The sequence below is a fragment of the Macaca fascicularis genome, chromosome 4 (assembly GCF_037993035.2).
Source record: "Macaca fascicularis isolate 582-1 chromosome 4, T2T-MFA8v1.1".
NCBI lineage: Eukaryota > Metazoa > Chordata > Mammalia > Primates > Cercopithecidae > Macaca > Macaca fascicularis.
This window is the reverse complement of record NC_088378.1, coordinates 155,283,434-155,303,092: the sequence shown is the minus strand read 5'-3', so window position 1 is coordinate 155,303,092 and position 19,659 is coordinate 155,283,434. Positions and strand designations below refer to the sequence as shown.

The following is a 19,659-nucleotide window of genomic DNA, read 5'->3' as shown; positions in this document are numbered from 1 at the left end:
TTCTTTTCTTCTCTTTCTTCCTTTTCTTTTCTTTCTCTTTCTTTCTCTCCCTTCCTTTTCTTTTCTTTCTTTCTCTTTTCTTTCTCTCCCTTCCTTCCTTTTTTCTTTTTCTTTCTTCTTTTTTTCCCTCACTCCCTCCCCTCCCTCCTTCCTTCCTTCTTTCCTCTTTCTTTTTCTCTCGCTCTCTCCCTTCCTTCCCTCCCTCCCTCCCTCTTTCTTTCTTTCTTCCTCCCCCTACCCCTTTCTCTTCTCTTCTCTTCTTATTTGGTCCTGTTAAGTATTCTTTCCTTGGCTCTCCTGTCCCTAAATGGACTCGGGCTTCATTTATTAGCCCACAGCTTTTCACCCAGAAGGAAAGCTCATTCCTTCTCAAGACTAAAAATATAAAGAGAATGTAAAGGCTGATGGGTGCCGGGTGGCAGGCGCCTATAATCCCAGCTACTAGGGAAGCTGAGGCAGAAGAATTGCTTGAACCTGGGAGGCTGAGGTTGCAGTGAGCCAAGATTGCACCACTGCACTGCAGCCTGGGGGACAGAGAGAGACTCCATCTCAAAATAAATAAATAAACAAACAAACAAATAAAAAGAATGTAAAGGCTGAAGCCATCTTTTGATCCCAACAGGAGAGTTTGCATTGCTAAGACAGAAACCAGATCCTGATGACATTATTTGAACCCTCTCTATTCAGCCATACCTGATGCCAGCCTTATTTTTTTTTTAATCAGAGCAATTAAAAAAAAAAAATCAAACAGCAATTTTTATGGCAATACCCTATCCCAGCTTTTCCTCACTCCCAGCCCCCTTCTGCTCCCTGAAGCAAGCTCATTGTTAGGCAGTTATTTTCTTGCATATGACAGTAAGTTATTTTTGCTTTTTACAAAATCAGGACACTGACAAATGTGTCTTGAAGAAGGCTTCATTTAATTTCCACAAAGGTGATCCTGAATACTTTCAACTATTTGAGTTGCTTAATCTGATATTTGCTTTACTTGCTTCCATAATTCTAAATAAGGTGTTTACTTCCATTTTTAAAAATCTATTGCAGATGTTAATCATCTACTGAGTTTATAAGAGATCAGCTTTCAGCTAACTTACACCTTACCCCACTTCCTGTATTTCCCATGCTTTATAATTAAATACATCACACTTTTGGTTAAAATAGTAGTATTGCTAGGGCTGGGTGTGGTGGCTCACGCCTGTAATACCAGCATTTTGGGAGGCCAAGGTGGGTGGATCACAAGGTCAGGAGTTTGAGACCAGCTTGGCCAACATAGTGAAACCCCGTCTCTACTAAAAAAATACAAAAAACTAGCAGGGCATGGTGGTGGGCGCCTGTAATCCCAGCTTCTCGGGAGGCTGAGGCAGGAGAACTGCTTGAACTCGGGAGGCAGAGGTTGCGGTGAGCCGAGATCATGCTTTTACACTCCAGCCCGGCAACAGTGCAAGACTCCATCTCAAAAAAAAAAAAAAAAAAAGTAGTTTTGCTGTTGCTTTGACTGTAAATATTATTCAATCATGAGCCAAGGAATTTATGACTGTTTTCTTTCCTTACTTGGGTTGTTGTTTTGGGGTTTTTTGGTTTTGTTTTTGCTTTTCCTGGTGTTAGTGATTGCTTTTCTTTTTTAAAATATTTGGTTCTCTGTACATCTATTCAACTATTTTTTAAAATTTGTCAAATGCTCATCAATATTATTCTCAAAAGATCAAACATATCATAATGTATAGATTTTATTTTTGTTAAGACTTCTTTTCTTACTGATACTCTGTTTTTGTTTGTTTGTTTTGAGATGGAGTCTCGCTCTGTCGCCCAGGCTAGAGTGCAGTGGTGTGATCTCAGTTCACTGCAACCTCTGCCTCCTGGGTTCAGGCGATTCTCCTGCCTCAGCCTCCTGAGTAGCTGGGACTACATGTGTGTGCCACCACACCCAGCTAATTGTTGTATTTTTAGTAGAGACAGAGTTTCACCAAATTGGCCAGGCTGCTCTCGAACTCCCGATCTTGTGATCTACCCACCTTGGCCTCCCAAAGTGCTTGGATTACAGGCATCAGCCACTGGGTCCGGCCTACGCTGTTATTTTTTATCCGTCAGTTGCTGGTAGGTTCCAGGGTAGAGTGATAAACTGGCAAAACAAAGTTTTTATTTCTGGACTCCAAATAACACCATAAAAAAAGGTATTTTCTGGGACCATTGAGTCTCTTGAAAGAATACTCCAATATCTGCTTAAGAGTTATTCCAAGAGCAGGGTTGGAGAAAAATTGGAGGATGAGGAGCCACTATTCAGCATACAGACTTTCGTTTAATTTGCTTCGTTTAAGCACTGTGCTTTACTTCCAATTTCCAAAGTACCATATACCTCCAAGTTCTCAATCTCTCCTTCAATCAAGGACTTTCTACCTTGCAAAAATACATGTAACTTGTAGGTTTGTAACTTTATTCCTTTGTTTTATTTCAATGAGTGTTGTGGACAGGAGATAAGTACATGTGGTCAATTCATCATGCTTTTACAGACTATTTTTCTCAAACTCGTTTAACTCAGGAATTAGTCTTGCAGGGTCTAATTTTCAAAAAGTCATTTATTTTTACATCTCACTCCATGCTTCTGAGTTGCATTTCCTTCTTATGAAGTATATATATCTTTTGGAGTTTAGAGTGAGGGTATATGAGTAGAAAACTCTCCATTTTTGTCAGTTTCTTCAACAGCTTAATGGTTTATTATAAGGTGAACATCCTTGTAATCACTTCCTAAACCAAGAAATAGAACTTTGTCAGCCACACCAGAAGCCTGTCCGTGTGCTCCATCCCAATCACAAACTCCTTTCACCCCCATCACTATCCTGACTTTTAAAATAACCACTTCTTTTTGCATTTAAGTATGTCCCTAGACATTATAGTCTTACTCATTAATTTAATGTCTTTTATGCCTCCTTTAAGCTATAGGTTCTATTTCCTCCCCCAACTTACAATATATATGTTGAATAACCCAGTTGTTTACTTTGCAGGGTTCCTTATGGTCTGGATTTTGCAGATTGCACACTCATGGCATATTTCAATACGCTCCTTTGTCCTCTATTTCTGTAAACTGGCAGTTGGATCAAGAAGCTTCAGCACACTCAGGTTTAATCCCTTTGGTAAAACTACACATTACTATGAATTAACATATTTAAACATATATGACGGGTTTCAGTCCATTCTAATTATTACCTTTATTGAAACTCAAATTGTCCTATCCATGGCCAATAGGAGCCTCTTCTAGTTGGCTGGGTCCTTTGGACATGACTCCAGAAGTCTTTAATAATTTCTCTGCTCTCTAGTATAATAAGATATTTCATGCTCATTCCATACATTTCCTGCCCTAAACCTAGAATCCCTTGTTTCTTTTAGTGGGACTTGGCATTTCATACTGTGCACCCAAGAACACACACACGACTATATATATATAGATATATGTATATAGTCATGTGCTGCATAACGACATTTTGGTCAACAATGAATGTCATATACAACTGTGATCCCACAAGATTATAACAGAGCTGAAAAATTCCTATTGCCTAATGACATCTTTATTTCATTTTATTTTGAGACAGGGGCTTGTTCTGTCGCCCAGACCAGAGTGCAGTGGCACAATCACATAGTGACATTTTGATGATCCTCACCCTGTGTAGTCCTAGGCTAATGTGTGTTTGTGTCTTCATTTGTAACAAAAAAGCTTAAAAAGTAAAAAATAATTATTAAAAATTTTAAAAATAAAAAGCGTATAGAATAAGGATACAAAGAAAATATTTTTGTACAGTTGTACAATGTGTTCGCATTTTAAGCCAAGTGTTATTACAAAAGAGTGGAAAAGTTTTCAAAAAATCAAAAAGTTTATAAGCTAAAAAGTTGCAATAAACTAAAGGTAATTTATTATGGAAGAAAAAATTTTTAAATAAATTTAGTGTAGCCTAAGTGTACAGTTTTTATCCAGTCTCCAGTAGTGTGCAGTGATGTCCTCGGCCTTCACATTCACTCACTCACTCACTGACTCACCCACAGAAACTTCAGTCCCGCAAGCTCCATTTATGGTAAGTGTCCTACACAGGTATATCGTTTTTATCCCTTTATACTGTATTTTTACTGTATTTTCTATGTTTCAATATATTTAAATGTACAAATACCATTGTGTCACAACTGCCTGCAGTAATCAGTACATTAATATGCTGTACAGGTTTGTAGCCTGGGAGCAATAGGCTATACCATATAGCCTAGGTATATAGTAGGCTGTACCATATAGGTATGTGTAAGCAGTACAGTCTGTGGTGTTCCCATAACGACGAAGTCACCTAATGATGCATTTCTCAGAACATATCCCTGTTGTTAAGTGATTCACGACCTGCGTGCGTGTGTGTGTGTGTGTGTGTGTGTATGTGAAATGTTAGGATATTTTTTTTTTTCAGAAAAAAATTTTTTGAATTATAATGTGTTATAATTAGTTCTGTTACCTGTCTTTGGTTTTCTTTATCAGGGACTCCTAATCTATATGTTGGATCTTCTTTGCCTATTTTCAATATTTATCATTTCTCACAAATTATTTGTTTACATTTATTTTTGATTAAAAAAACTCATTTTCAAATTGTAGTTCTTTTCAGACACTACTGTATTTTCTTACTCTTTTATTCCTTGTACTTTAGTCGTCTTTTCTGAAATTAGTTTTTCTTTTATTTCTAACTCTTTCCCAAGTGCTGTTACTTCATTCCTTTTTCTACTTCTGGCTTATTTTGCGGTTTCATGTCTCATATCATTTTATATCTTTACAGTGACACTGTGCCGGGTATTACATAAACAGTGGTGGTATTCAAAACAAAGTGCATGTCTCCAATAATCATATTTCACTCATTCCAAGCCACATTTATTTCTTTGTTTCTGTTTCTCTTGTTTCCCTCACCCCAACTTGGAATGCTTGTTTAAATATTAAAATTTTCTCATAGCTGATTTTAAAATGAAATCTGTAAGGGTAAACTTTTCTAGCTATAGGCTGCGATAACCTTTCCCTTATTTTGAGTTATTGAATAGGTTTTCAATTTTCTTGATAGTCCATCCCTTGAACCTAGATCATTAGCTTTTTAAGGAAAAAAGTTATGGCTTTTTATATCTCCCAGAAAAAGAATGACTCTGGGGCTGGGTGCGGTGGCTCACACCTGTAATCTCAGTACTTTGGGAGGATAAGGCGGGTGGATTGCTTGAGCCCAGGAGTTTGGGACCAGCCTGGGCAACGCAGCGAGATCCCCATATCTACAAAAAATGAAAAAATGAGCAGGGGGCAGTGGCACATGCTTGTAGTCCCAGTCACTTGGGCTGAGGTGGGAGGATGGTTTGAACCTGGGAGGTCAAGGCTACAGTGAGGCATGCCTGTACTGCTGCACTCCAGCCTAGGTGACAGAGTGAGACCCTGTCTTTAAAAAAACAAAGAGAAAGAAAAAAAAGAATGACCCTGAGCATTGTTAGAACCCAGAGAACAATAACCCAAAATGAAGACCTCAGAAGCAAAAGTTTTTTCCCACCTTCTGCAACCCTCCTTTCTCTCAATCCCATTCTTACCCTCCCCCAATCCCCAAGGCTAGTCATAGAAACTGGAATCCGGCAGGGCGCGGTGGCTTAAGCCTGTAATCCCAGCACTTTGGGAGGCCAAGACGGGCAGATCACGAGGTCAGGAGATCGAGACCATCCTGGCTAACACGGTGAAACCCCGTCTCTACTAAAAAACACAAAAAACTAGCCGGGTGAGGTGGCGGGCGCCTGTAGTCCCAGCTACTCGGGAGGCTGAGGCAGGAGAATGGCGTAAACCCGGGAGGCAGAGCTTGCAGTGAGCTGAGATCCGGCCACTGCACTCCAGCCTGGGTGACAGAGTGAGACTCCGTCTCAAAAAAAAAAAAAAAAAAAAAAAAAAGAAACTGGAATCCGTCTTCCCCAAGGCAGGGCATAGAAACCAAACCCCACCGTTTCCTAAAGCCAGCCACAAACCTAAAAATATTACTTTAACCTCCCCGCACCCTTTTCTGTGCAAAAATTGTACATAAAGAAATTATCTGGCCGAGGGCAGTGACTCACATCTGTAACCCAGCATTTTGGGAGGCCGAGGCAGGTGGATCACCTGAGGTCAGGAGTTCAAGACCAGCCTAGCCAAGATGGTGAAACCCCGTCTCAACTAAAAATACAAAAAAAAATTAGCTGGGTGTGGTGGTGGGCAACTGTAATTCCAGCTACTTCGGGAGGCTGATAGGAGAATCACTTGAACGCAGGAGTGGGAGGTTGCAGTGAGCTGAGATCACGCCATCGCACTCCAGCCTGGGCCACAAAAGCGAAACTCTGTCAAAAAAAAAAAAAAAAAAGGAAAATAAAAGAAAGAAATTATCTGATCTACCTTGTTTAACTGTTGTAGGCCACAGCCCCCATTCCAGAGGGTCCTGTTCCATACCCAGAAGGAAGGAATGCTGCAGAGAGCCCAAGGAGAATCTAGACAGGCCTTGCTGGGCTTCCTGCCTGTTGGCGTTAGAGTGTTTTTTGTCCAATCATTTTGCTATACGGCTGTCCATGCTTTGTTGAACCTGAGCATACAAATACACAATCTCCCTTGTTATCTTTGGGTCTTCATTCTGAAGGCTACCGTGTCACATAAAACGATGATCAAATCAATGTCTATGTCTTCTCTCCTATTAACTGCCTCCTGTCAGTGACTTTCAGAGAACCTTCGGAGGGCGAAGTTTTCCCTTGGCCCGGACAGCATCATCATTAATATCATTAATAAATATTCCCACAGTATTTGGCCCTTCTGTGTCCTTTGTATGGTGCTGGGGATACAATGACATATCGCTGCAGAGATTTTCAAATGTAAAAGAAGAGGGATTATACTGATTTAAAAGCTGAATTTTGTCCTCACCCTGGAGCTAGTCTGCATTTCCGAAAACTTACTTTCCACTGCGGTAGACACACACTTTCTACTCCAGCGAACTGTGCCTTTCCTCAAATCTAGTCTCAAATTTAGGTGCCTTTTCATTTTCTGTTATGGAAAGGTCCTCAGTATATCCCAGGCTTTGGAGCCTTTTGTTACTAGTCTAGCCTGTGCATAATTTCCCCTTCCTCTGAATTATACATAGCACCTCACTACTTATATTTTAATATATTTTCCTACGTCTCAGTGGTACCAATATATTAATATAGGTTCCAGTTTAGTTTGGTTTTTAATTTCTTATCTTCTAAGGGGATAGATGCGTTCTGTACCACCTTCTCGAGTACTAATGGTTAACTGGAATGGAGCACAAAACAACAGTCGCGGTTCTGCAACAGAAAAGGCTGCGCTGGCCCTGGGACCTGTCTCGGAAATGCTCCTCATCCATCTGCAGTTTCTCCCAGGACAACTAGGCCCAACCCCACGTGAACATACAGAGAGGCCTCGGGCCACAGACTTAAAGCCGTAAAAGGGAGGAGGCGACGGTCTCGTCCCAGTTACCGACAAGCCAGCGACTACTAGGGCCCGAACCTGGGACTGCAGACGCACCTCCCCGCCCTCCCTTCCCAGCTCCGCCCGGCGGCGGGCGACGCTCCTGAGGGGCGGGGCTTCCGCTTCCGGCGGGGGATTGTTGACGCCTGCGGCTGCTGCGGTGGCGACCGGGCTGTTCGGGAGGGGCTATTGGGGCAGGGAAACGGAGCAGTGACAGGTACCCCGGAGGGTGCTGCTGAGGTGACTATGGCCGAGGGGCACGAGGAAGCCCGAGGCCGCCCTCCCGGGCAGGACGATGGCGGAGGGGACCACGAGCTCGTCCCTTCCCTGAAAGGCCCTGCTACCACCGCCGTCCCATGCCCCCGCGACGACCCCCAAGCCGAACCCCAGGCCCCGGGTCGGCCCATAGCCCCGGGCCTCGCGGCCGCCGCCGCCACCGACGAATTGGATTCGCCGCGCGAGCTCAGGAAGCGCGGGGAGGCGGCCTCCGGCTCCGGTCCCGGGCTGCAGGAGCAGGCGGACTGCGAGGCGCCCGAAGCCGCGGCGCCGCGGGAGAGACCGGCGCGGCTGAGCGCCCGCGAGTACTCCCGGCAAGTGCACGAGTGGCTGTGGCAGTCCTACTGCGGCTACCTCACCTGGCACAGCGGCCTGGCCGCCTTCCCCGCCTACTGCAGCCCCCAGCCGTCCCCGCAGAGCTTCCCTTCGGGCGGCGCTCCTGTTCCCCAGGCCGCGGCGCCGCCGCCCCCGCAGCTGGGCTATTACAACCCCTTCTACTTCCTGAGTCCCGGGGCCGTGGGGCCTGACCCGCGGACAGCTGCCGGCATCAGCACCCCTGCTCCAGTCGCGGGCCTGGGACCCCGGGCTCCTCATGTGCAGGCGTCGGTCCGGGCCACTCCAGTGACGAGGGTAGGATCCGCAGCCCCTTCGCGAAGCCCGAGCGAGACCGGGCGACAGGCAGGTGAGAAGCGCGAGGTGGAGGCGGGGCAGAGTAGAAGTGTCTTCGGGGACCTGTGAGGTGGAGCTGGCACGCTTTTTAGACCTGTAACTGCTGCTGCTACTCTAATTGATCATCCTGCCCGTGCACTAGCTATCGTTTGTCCAGGCCCTAAATTCCCAAAATGTACAAGGAGGCAATACGGGTTTCATTGTTCTTTAGACCTGGCACTCCGAATTGATTCCTTTACTCATGGGACTAGTTGTTTCTTCGTGAAAAGAAATTGCTCTTCAAACCATCCTCTTCCTTTGGTTTTCATGCTCTGCAGAGTGAGGTCCAAAGCTAAATTCGCAAATGGCAAACCCAGTTTTGGAGGGGCTCGACTGGTGATGCTGGAAATTCTTCAGACATTGGCAACTTAGGACAGTGGAACTGACCGGATATAAAAGGAGATTGACATGGATACAAGTGGAGTTAGGAAGCCCGGGCTTATTGATCTTGTATATTGTGGAATTGTTTTTGCTTCTGTGTGTGAACTAGAATATTTTGAATTAGGTACACTTCTTAGTTTACTATTTAATCCATTAGTTAAGACTTTTCGTTTATTTAGCCACAGATAGATGGGACAAGAACTAATAGATGCCTCTGATGCCAGTCAGAATTTAGGATGACAGACAGATACTCATTGGGATTATTTTAAAGAAAGCAAAACTAAAAAAAAATGAGGGGGGCGTTACAGGGATTTACTTTGTACTAATTGCCAATATTTAACCTTGATTTGCACTAAAAAATGTTTAATTTTGTTGTCACTTAGATGTGATCACCTGGATTCTCCTCGTTAGAATTCTAGTGAAATATATTGGATACCCTAATCGAATTTATCTGTGAAATCAGTTTTTTGGGGGGAAATTGGGCGGGGTACAAGGTCTGCTTCTATCGCCCAACCTGGATAGTGCAGTGGCGCGATCTTGGCTCACTGCAACCTCTGCCTCCCAGGTTCAAGCCATCCTGCCACCTCAGCTTCCCTAGTAGCTGGGACTATAGGCATGCGCCACCACGCCCGGCTAATTTTTGTATTTTTTGTTGAGACGGGGTTTCGCCATGTTGGCAAGGGCCAGACTGGTCTGGAACTCCTGGCCTCAAGCAATCCGCCCGCCTCGGCCTTCCGAAGTGCTGAGTTTACAGATGTGAGTCACTGTGCCTGGCCGTGTGAAATCAATTTTTAAACGTTAAAGTGATGAAAGCAAACTTTTAAGTTCAGTAAATAGTGGAGTACTGTTACTCTCTTTTAGTAACATGGGTTCTTGGTGGAATCAATATCAATAGTTGCTGCAAGGTTATAAATACTGTTTTTTAAGTTGTACCTTGACTTTCTTTACCAATTCATTACATGGCTTGTGTTCCAAGGCTTGTGTGAAATGATTCATTTTTCCTAACTTTTTTTTTTTTTTAATTTACAGGCAGAGAATATGTTATTCCATCCTTGGCCCACAGATTTATGGCAGAGATGGTGGATTTCTTTATTCTCTTCTTTATAAAAGCAACCATTGTCTTAAGCATTATGCACCTCAGTGGGATAAAGTAAGTTGAGGACATTTGCAGAAAGGTTTTAATTTCTACTCTTCAAAGATCTTGTTTTGTTACATTCTGTCTACATGTGATTATATGGATAATGGGCTTGTCAGTGTCATGATTTCTTTATAAGAGCTTTGTCACATTTATTGTTTTCTTGTTGATTTTAAGAAATATTTACAAAGGAAAAAAATAACTTACTGAATTCTATAAGATGTATGGGAATCTCACCTATCAAAAATAGGTAAAAAGAGCCTCCAAACCTGCTTTGATTTTATTCACCTATTCTTTTAGGCCAGGAACTAATTTACCTCTCACTATCCTGTTCCTTCTTGCTATCTTGTAGAGTCTCTAAAGACAAAGGTATAAAGAGCTTTTGGTAGGTGAATTAATAATCAACTAGGTGGCATTTCCAAATGGGATTGCTTATACTGTGGGGCAAGTCCCAAGTGAACTTCAAATTGAGACATTTGAGTAATCCTTCCAGATTAACAATAATCATAATAGCAGTTATCACTTCCTGAGTACTTTCTATATGCCATATATTGAGCTTGCTCACTTCTTTATATGGATTCTTATTTAATCTTAATACCAAGATGAGGTGTAGAGATTAATACCACCATTTTATAGAGTTGGAAATTTGGGTTTGTGAAAAGTTGAGCACAGAACTTAAAATGTTACAAAGGTAGTAAATGACAGAGTCAAGATACAAACCTGTGCAGTCAAATTACAGGGTCCTTGCCAGAAACCTGTTACTGTGATTTCTCCCTGTCCCTCCCTCTCTCACCCCACTACACATCCAGTGAAATACCAACTGCTTTATGTTCAATTTCCTGAATAGCTTTCAACCCCAGACCTCTTCACTGCCAGATCATTTTTCTTTTTTTGAGACAGGGTCTTGCTCTGTCACCCAGGCTGGAGTGCAGTAGTACAATCACGGCTCACTGCAGCCTTGATCTCCTGTGCCCAAGCTATACTCCCACCTCAGCCTCTCAAGGGGCTGGGACCACAGGTATGCTCCACTATGCCTAGCTAATTAAAACAATTTTTTTTTTTTTTTTTTTTTTGTAGAGACGGGGTCTCCCTATGTTGCCCAGGCTGGTCTCAAACTCCTGTGCTCAAATAATCCTCCAGCCTCAGCTTCCCAAAGTGCTGAGATTACAAGCATGAGCCACTGCACCTGGCCCATTTTTTAATCATCATTGCTTCTCCCTCCTCCAATTAGTGTCATCTCTTGCTTGGATTATAGCAGAAGCCTTCTAGTGGTAACTCAGTCTCCTGTTTTATCTCAATCCAGTCTCTGGTATAAAACCAAAGTGATCATAGATCCTGGTTCTGCTCCTTTCCTACCTTAAAACCCTTCAGTAGTTTCTCTTTTTAAAATTTTTATTATTTTTGGTTTTTTAGAGATGGGGTCTATGTTGCCCAGGTTGTTTTCAAAATCCTGGACTCAGGCAATCCTCCCACCTCAGCCTCCGAAAGTGCTGGGATTACATGCGTGAGCCACCATGCTCAGACCCTTCAGTGGTTTCTCTTTACCAGCAGGATAAAGTCTGAATTTCATCATGTGGTTTATACTCAGGAGGCTGTCTCAGCCTCCTGAGTAGGTGGGACTACAGGTGCATACCACCACACCCTGCCTTTATTTCTTAATCACTGCCACCTCTCACATTTAGTATATGAGCCACACCAAACTGCTTACAGCTTCTATCACATACTATCTTTCTCCAAGACTTTCTCTCCTGCTGTTCCCTCTTTCTGGAACATTATTCCCTCTTAGTCTAACTTCTCTTCATCCTTCAGGTCCTCGTCTGTCTTTTCTGGGAAACCTTCACAAGGTTAAGTGTACCTGGTGTGTGTTTCCATAGTATTCTAGGTTCTCCATCACAGTACTCATCCCACTTTATTATTGCTGCTTATTTATTGTTCTGTTTTCTTTGCTAGGTTAGACCCTCCATGAAAGCAGGGACCATGTGAATTCATTCACCCTTATTTCCCAGGGGCTAGTACAGTGTCTGCTCATGATAATGCTGCTTATTTATTGAATAAACTAATGAATACTTTATGATACTAGATGGTTGGGAATCTAAAGATCAGTTTGGAATTTCAATTAAAATGTATGACTTAACACTAATGAAAAAAAATCAGTGCTACTATTCTGGTAACTAATTCTTTATAACCCCAAACTATTATTTTGTGTAGGGATATCTCTAAGTTTGCTATGCATTATATAATAGAAGAAATAGATGAAGACACATCAATGGAAGACTTGCAGAAAATGATGGTTGTGGCTCTTATATACAGATTATTAGTTTGTTTCTATGAGGTAAGCTACTGACTTCAGCAAGAATTAATATTTAACAATCTAATTTTATGTTTTTACATTTAATTTTTTTGAGACAGGTCTTGCTCTGTTGCCCAGGCTGGAGTGCAGTGGTGTGATCTTGGCTCACTGCAACCTCTGCCTCCTGAGTTCAAGTGATTCTCCTGTCTCAGCCTCCTGAGTAGGTGGGACTACAGGTGCATACCACCACACCCAGCTAATTTTTGTATTTTTAGTAGAGACAGGGTTTTGCCATGTAAGCCAGGCTGGTCTCAAACTCCCGGCCTCAGTGATCCGCCCACCTTGGCCTCCCAAAGTGCTACGATTACAGGCATGAGCCGCCGCACCCAGCCAACAGTCTAATTTTAGATTATCAGCCCAAGACAAAAAAGTAATAGAAATTTATAATCATTCATGTCTTTTCCGTATGTTTACTTTTCTGTTTTCCAAATTTTAACTAATCATTACGTTAAAACTTTTGGAAAAGAGACATTTTACAATTTCTTTGTAATATTTCTCAGTCTTAGAAATTCAAATAAAATTTCACTCATAGATTGTGGTCCAAAAATGTAAATTGGTTGTGGAACTTCCAATGTAGTTTTCCGCAGAAACAACTTGCTACAAAGTATAGTAGTCGTAGAGAAATATTACAGGAGACAGACATCTCGTGGTATTGGACATGTTAGAGACCTACAGAAATGCATTAAGTTAAATGGTTAACTTTTGAGTATTCTGTGTAATTCTTTCAACTTGAAAAATTAGAACATGAAATAATACAGTAGGAAAAGTTTATCTTTAAAATTGGTATGGTTGAGCCAGTAAGTTATTTTAAAATCATCCTTCTTTCCTTAGATAATTTGCATTTGGGGAGCAGGTGGAGCTACCCCAGGGAAGTTCCTACTGGGGCTTCGAGTTGTGACATGTGATACATCAGTGCTTATTGCACCAAGTCGGGTTTTAGTGATTCCTTCCTCAAATGTGAGCATTACAACGTAAGTCCTTTTCTTAGCTTAATCTACTACATACTTATGAAAATAATGTGTTTTAGAATATTGGGTTTTTTTCTTCATAGCATATAGATAAGCTTGTATTAAGTTTAAAACAAAGTTTGAATATTTATTTCAGCTGTGTTACATGATTGTAGACCTCTTTTACACTCTTTTACAGTATATATTTTCAAGATGATCTTTTTTTTTTTTTTTTTGGAGACAGAGTCTTGCTCTGTTGCCCAGGGTGGAGTGCAGTGGCACAATCTCAGCTCACTGCAAGCTCCGCCTCCCGGGTTCAAGCGATTCTCCTGCCTCAGCCTCCTGAGTAGCTGGGACTACAGGCACCTGCTACCACGCCTGGCTAATTTTTTGTATTTTTAGTAGAGACAGGGTTTCACCGTCTTAGCCCAGATGGTCTCCATCTCCTGACCTCATGATCCGCCTGCCTCGGCCTCCCAAAGTGCTGGGATTACAGGCATGAGTCACTGTGCCCGGCCTCAAGATGATCATTTTATGAATTATAAGTCACAATACGAGAGGATGATTTGGGTGTTGATGCTGTATTAGTGCTCCATGGCCAGCTTTATTATTCTCTGGATCTGTGGACATTAGGTCCGGTACTAATCTGCCTTGAGTCTCCATTTGGCCATACCTGTCATTATTCCATCTTGAATAGGCACTAAGAGTTTTGACAGCTATGCATTCGTGCATCTTTCTCCTGCTGTTAGGTGAGAGCTTGTAATACTGCAGTACTCAAGGTTAACTGTTGGCATCTAGCGCTGGGGGAAGGTATAACCAGTGATAATGGAAATTGTGGAGGTGAGTGGCTGGTAGTCAGTTGAGCCAAACAAGATATTGGCTGCAATTTTTGCCAGAATGATTCAGAGCTGGATTGTTACATCAAGAAATACAAACAAGTGACTATAGAAACTTTGGTTTTGCCATCTTCAAATTTTTCTTAAAATTTGGTAGTCATAAACCTACTTCTTTTAATAAGAGTAAGTAATGGCTAGTGTTTATTGAGTACTTTTTACATACCTGCACTGTTAGTAACACTGCGTGTGTATTAACTAATTTAATGCTAACAACCTCAAGATAGATACTGTTGTTCCCTTTTTGCAGATGTGGAGATGTAGAATACAACTAGTAATTGGTAGAAGATGGATCTGAATTTAGTCTGGATTCAGAACCCACACTCATAGCCACTGTACTTTTCTGCAGCCCTTCAGTGCACTAAAAGGCAGAAATCTAACATAAGTAGGATAATGGTCCATTCTGAGTGATTGCTGAAAGCTTTTAAAAGCTTTGCTTAATCACTGGATCCCACAAAGGAAAATGCTGATTAAAGAACACACAGTAGGCCGGGCGCGGTGGCTCAAGCCTGTAATCCCAGCACTTTGGGAGGCCAAGACGGGCGGATCACGAGGTCGGGAGATCGAGACCATCCTGGCTAACACGGTGAAACCCCGTCTCTACTAAAAAGTACAAAAAACTAGCCGGGCGAGGTGGCGGGCGCCTGTAGTCCCAGCTACTCGGGAGGCTGAGGCAGGAGAATGGCGTGAACCCGGGAGGCGGAGCTTGCAGTGAGCTGAGATCCGGCCACTGCACTCCAGCCTGGGCGACAGAGTGAGACTCCGTCTCAAAAAAAAAAAAAAAAAAAAAAAAAAAAAGAACACACAGTACTTTAAAATGCAAGTTCTTTCTATAAGGTAGACAAATGGGACTACAGTAAGCATACTCAGAAAATACTCAGAATTCATGTTCATTTCTTCTGAGAAAATACTAGAAAGCTCTGTAAACCCTTAGTTCAATATTCTGAGACATGTTTATTATTGCTTTTTATGTTCAAGTTCTAAGGTCTTTTATGTTGTTGAAGTCTTTAGAAATAGCCCAGGTGGTTTGATTATGATACATTGCTACTTGAAAATATATCAAAGATAAAAATTCTCTCAACTATACTTTGAATGTCTTTTTCCCTGTAGACTTTTGTAGAGAAGTATGATTGTGTTTTAAATGTCTGTTTTGAACTTGATGGGATACCATTAATCTGTATGTGGTTTGATGTGTAACTTACCTGATATTTTTGTTTTAACATTTTAGGTCCACTATACGAGCTTTGATCAAGAATTTTTCGATTGCTTCTTTTTTCCCTGCTTTCATCACACTGCTGTTTTTTCAGCATAATCGAACAGCTTATGACATTGTAGCAGGAACCATTGTGGTAAAAAGAAATGGAGTCAGATGATGCCCCTAAAGCCCTGATTTCCACACACTATAATGACAAGACTAAATTATGTATCAAGGCCATCAGTATCCCTGGGTTATACACTAATTGATGATTTAGAAATTAAAGCAGTCACTCCAGTGTGATGCAGGTGACTACTCTGAAAGTATTGATTTTACTTGAATGCCAAAGAACTTTTCCAGAAGAAAAAACCTATTAAATTCAAGTATTAAAATGTTTAGATCAAAAAGGCAAATGATTTTATAAACAATGGACAGTATGTACTTTCTTAAGATCTAAGGCACTTTCTTAAGATCTAAGAATTTGCTGAAAGCATTTTCAGCTTTGAAATCTCCAAATGAAACTTTAAATTTTGGTTTATCCCAAAATAATGGAAAATGTCCAGTTGTGTTTTGTAAACACCTGTGTAACTCATCTTTTAGTTTACTTTCTGGGGAAATTGTCTTTGGTGTTTAGGGGAGGGAATGAGAACACAAATTGGATAATCCACTGTCTCCCATCCCAGGAGATCTGGTGAGTTGGCTGCGAGAGAAAGGGACAAGTGAGGCAGGCCTAGCAGTTCCCTTACCTGAAGTTTTCCAATCCATACTGCAGTTCCCTCTGGTAATGATGAAACTTTACAACTATTCTTAATGCCTGAACATGTATTTAGGGGCAAGTTTCTCATGATGATGAAAAAGTATTAAGTCACATTGCTTACGTTAATTGGTATTTTTTAAAGGTAAGTTAGTGATTACTTTTAATGGTGGGGGAGTAAGTTTTCAGTGTAAATTGAACTTACAATTTTATGTGCAAGTGTTTTCAGTGCCCTGAATCAGACTATAAATATGTGGGGAGAAATTACCTCCATCAAACAGTTGCATATTTACTGTAAAAGTATTCCCAGTATGTGTGCAGCATGAAGAAAGTATTAGTGCTTCTCAGTGTTCTCAATGAGTGTAAATTCTGTTTATATACAGCTTATTCATACTACTTTGCTTATATTTTATATAGTTCCATGACTTGAAACATCAAGGAGTTAAAATCTTAGTATTTCATGATTAACTCTAAATACTCTTAATAGCTTGCAAAATATTAGCAATTTTCCCATTATGGACTATTCTCTCTAAAGCAAGGGAGACTATCATTCCCAGACGTTATTCTAGGTTCTTTAAGCTCATTTTGGGTCTGCTAAAGTTTGGGGGGAAATGTTAAGCAAAGTGATACTGTGTATATTGCCATTTTGCTTTATTCTTCTGTTGAAGCAAAATTATGGGGTTTTATTCTGTGTGTGCTTTTCCTAGATGTCCCATTTAGCTTGCTGAGATATACCTGTATTATTTATGGTTTAAGTTTTCATTTTTAGGTATTTTCTCCAGCTCTGACATCATTTTCCAAAGACACACTAAACTGCATTGCACAGTTCAAAAATTGATTACTTAAGGGATCAATCTAGGCAGTATTCTTGGTCTTAAAATTAATAGCAAACACAGTACATGTCTATTATCACTATATTAATTTTCAAAGGTTTTTCTTTTACATTTAAAACTGTGACAACAGATACATTTGATTATAGAAACAGTCTATTAATAATTTTATTATAAAATTTCATAAACCATGTTTTTCAGAATAAGTTTATATCAAATCCAACTTCCCAGAAACACTAATAGTTAAGTATGTCAATGTACTAAATAAATCATTCACTTGCACCCATGGGGAAGAGTTAGTGTTACTGCCCTTCACAGTGAAAAAAAGAAAAATCTTTCATTTTTAAAATTAGGAGATGTTACATAACTTGACACTTTAGTAGGGTATACACTAGCATTAGTTTATACAACACTTTTGCCACTGGGGAATTCAAGTTGAAATGTCCCTCAGTCATATAGGTCTGGAGTACATCTTTCTTTCATAATTTCTGCTCAGATAATTGAATAGTTTACCATCTAGGTCATTTTCATTTATACTATAAAACAAAAACAAACTAGTCCAGTTAAACTTTTTATATTTAGAATATTGCACATTTTCTATATATGAGTCATTCAGATTAGTATCTGTAGGTTCAGTCAGATCCAACCATGGATTCGAGTTATTATACTATATAACCCTACAAAATACATAGAAATATTATTTGCCTTTATAATAGAACCCAAGAGTCTGTTTCAATTTATGAATTCAGCATTTGTGCAGAGATTTTGATTCCCAAAGTTTGGGAAAAAGTGACAAAACAATGAGGGAAGAAGGAACCAGGCCTTAGTGCCACATATTTTTCTCTTGGGGTTGTAAGGTAGTCTCCTGCTTTCCAGAACACTGTATTATATTTCACTTATAGACCTCATTTTCTGTGTCAAAGTATAATTCCCATGCTGAAACTGTAGCCTAAAAAGGCAAAAGAAAGTTGTCTTCATTGTACAAACATATTCATCACTTTAACAAGGTAATAAGGGAACAAAATTTAGTATTCAAGCTGAGTGAGAATACCATTTCAATGAGCATGTCCCTAAGATAAACCAGAATTGGCAGTTAATTTGGATGTCTAGAAAATCTGTTCCCACCAGTAAAATTATCCTGAGTGGCTAATGCACCTTAAGAAAAATCTGGCGTACTGGGTAACACTCATGTGGGAGCCAAGAGCTGGGTAAGCCTTACCTTGAGACTACTCTGTGACTACAGAAATACAGCCAGCACTTTTCGAACTAATACGCCTTCACTTGTATCATAAAGAGTATTGCCCAACTGAACTTTGCTCCCACTGGTTCAGGAGTTATTTTTGCCTGAGCACTCACCTTCCGATTTTACCCAAGCATATAGGATAGAAAAAAATGCATTATATTTGGGAGCTACTTCGCCCAAATTACAAAATGAGTCAGTGTTTTTAGTTTCAAGTGACAGTAAAAGGATTTGTTCCCTTCAGTGACTTGAGTGTTTTAGTTACGCATTCTAGCAAAGGAAGAGTAGAAAGGAATTGAAAACTAATTTACACTAGTTGCTACTTGGGAATAAAGGGCTTTTTGAGGGAGGTATGGATATTAAATGTTTTCATTATGTACTTATCCCTATGAAAACAGGCAGTTGTTTCTTTGAATATGCCTAAATAACAGTATTCCTAAAATCTGACAAGTAATATGTCAATTACTTGATATTCCTTGTCTCCAGTACGACAGGCCACTCCTGACATCCCATGCTTGCCTGGATAAAGTTCCTCATTTCAAACAGTGTACATATTTCTTTGCAGTTCATTATAGTAAGGCTTGACCTGTCAACAGTATCTTGATGGCCCACCTATAAATAAAATTCAGCATTCTATTTTTAATAATTTGTATGCCACCAATTTGTATTGTCTCAATAAATACTTAGTCATCAATGTATCTGTGTTTTGTCTGTTTCTTTGAGATGGTTCGCTCTGGAATCTCCTGCTTAGGGAGTCCTTGCTTCTAAATACAGCTTTTCCAGTGGGTTTAGCAGTAAACTAGAATGCTTTCAGAAATAGAGATCTGTGAAAAAAGAATCGTCCATCTTTAGGGACGATTTAGCAGGCACACTCACAAGTTACAAGTACATGAATTAAGCTTACTATTAAACTAATCCAGTCCTTCAAGAGTTGTTAACCAACCACCACACAAGTCTCATCTGGGTAATTTAAACTCAGTTCTGACCTTAAAAGCTTTTCCCGTTCTTTTATGAACAGGTCCAGAGAGAAAGGGCAGGAAGCAAAACAGGTTCCTCACTCAACAAGGGCAAAAGATAATAAAGGATAAACTAAGAGTGTAGCTAAAAGATGGTCCAAGTCCTATAGACAATGTGTTGCTGTTATGAGCCTAGCCACAAACTTAATGTTTTGGAACTACAGTGGATTTTTGAGACAAGTTTACAAAAGGTGCCCCATACTACAAAAGGAAATGAAGTCTCTGGCTGACGTGGTCATACAGCTGATGCATGTAGCTAGACCTACTACCCCCACTTTCTCAATTTTACTAGACCAAATTTGTCAGTTTCCATTAAATGGACCGGCCAAAATAACCTTTACACTGTATTTTACTTTTCCAAAGTAAAATAATACTTTCCAATTAAAAAGTTATTCACAGGCTTAACCAGCATATGGCCTGGTTATATGTTGTTAAAATTAGTTCAATAACTTCAAATAAT

General features: G+C 40.6%; 1 protein-coding gene across 2 annotated transcripts; it reads left to right on the top strand.

Annotated features, from left to right (window-relative positions):
• The first annotated feature begins 7,601 nt into the window (after positions 1-7,601).
• On the top strand, positions 7,602-18,877 carry FAM8A1 (family with sequence similarity 8 member A1). 2 transcript variants are annotated; one of them, XM_005553964.4, is made up of 5 exons: positions 7,602-8,432; positions 9,869-9,989; positions 12,183-12,306; positions 13,156-13,295; positions 15,393-18,877. In XM_005553964.4, the coding sequence occupies exons 1-5, from the start codon at positions 7,721-7,723 to the stop codon at positions 15,535-15,537; spliced, it is 1,242 nt and encodes a 413-aa protein (XP_005554021.3). In that variant the 5' UTR covers positions 7,602-7,720; the 3' UTR covers positions 15,538-18,877. The 2 variants fall into 2 exon arrangements, with proteins under 2 accessions (XP_005554021.3, XP_073894920.1); XM_074038819.1 differs by lacking the exons at positions 9,869-9,989; positions 12,183-12,306; positions 13,156-13,295; positions 15,393-18,877 and adding an exon at positions 8,737-9,099.
• The last annotated feature ends 782 nt before the right edge of the window (positions 18,878-19,659 follow it).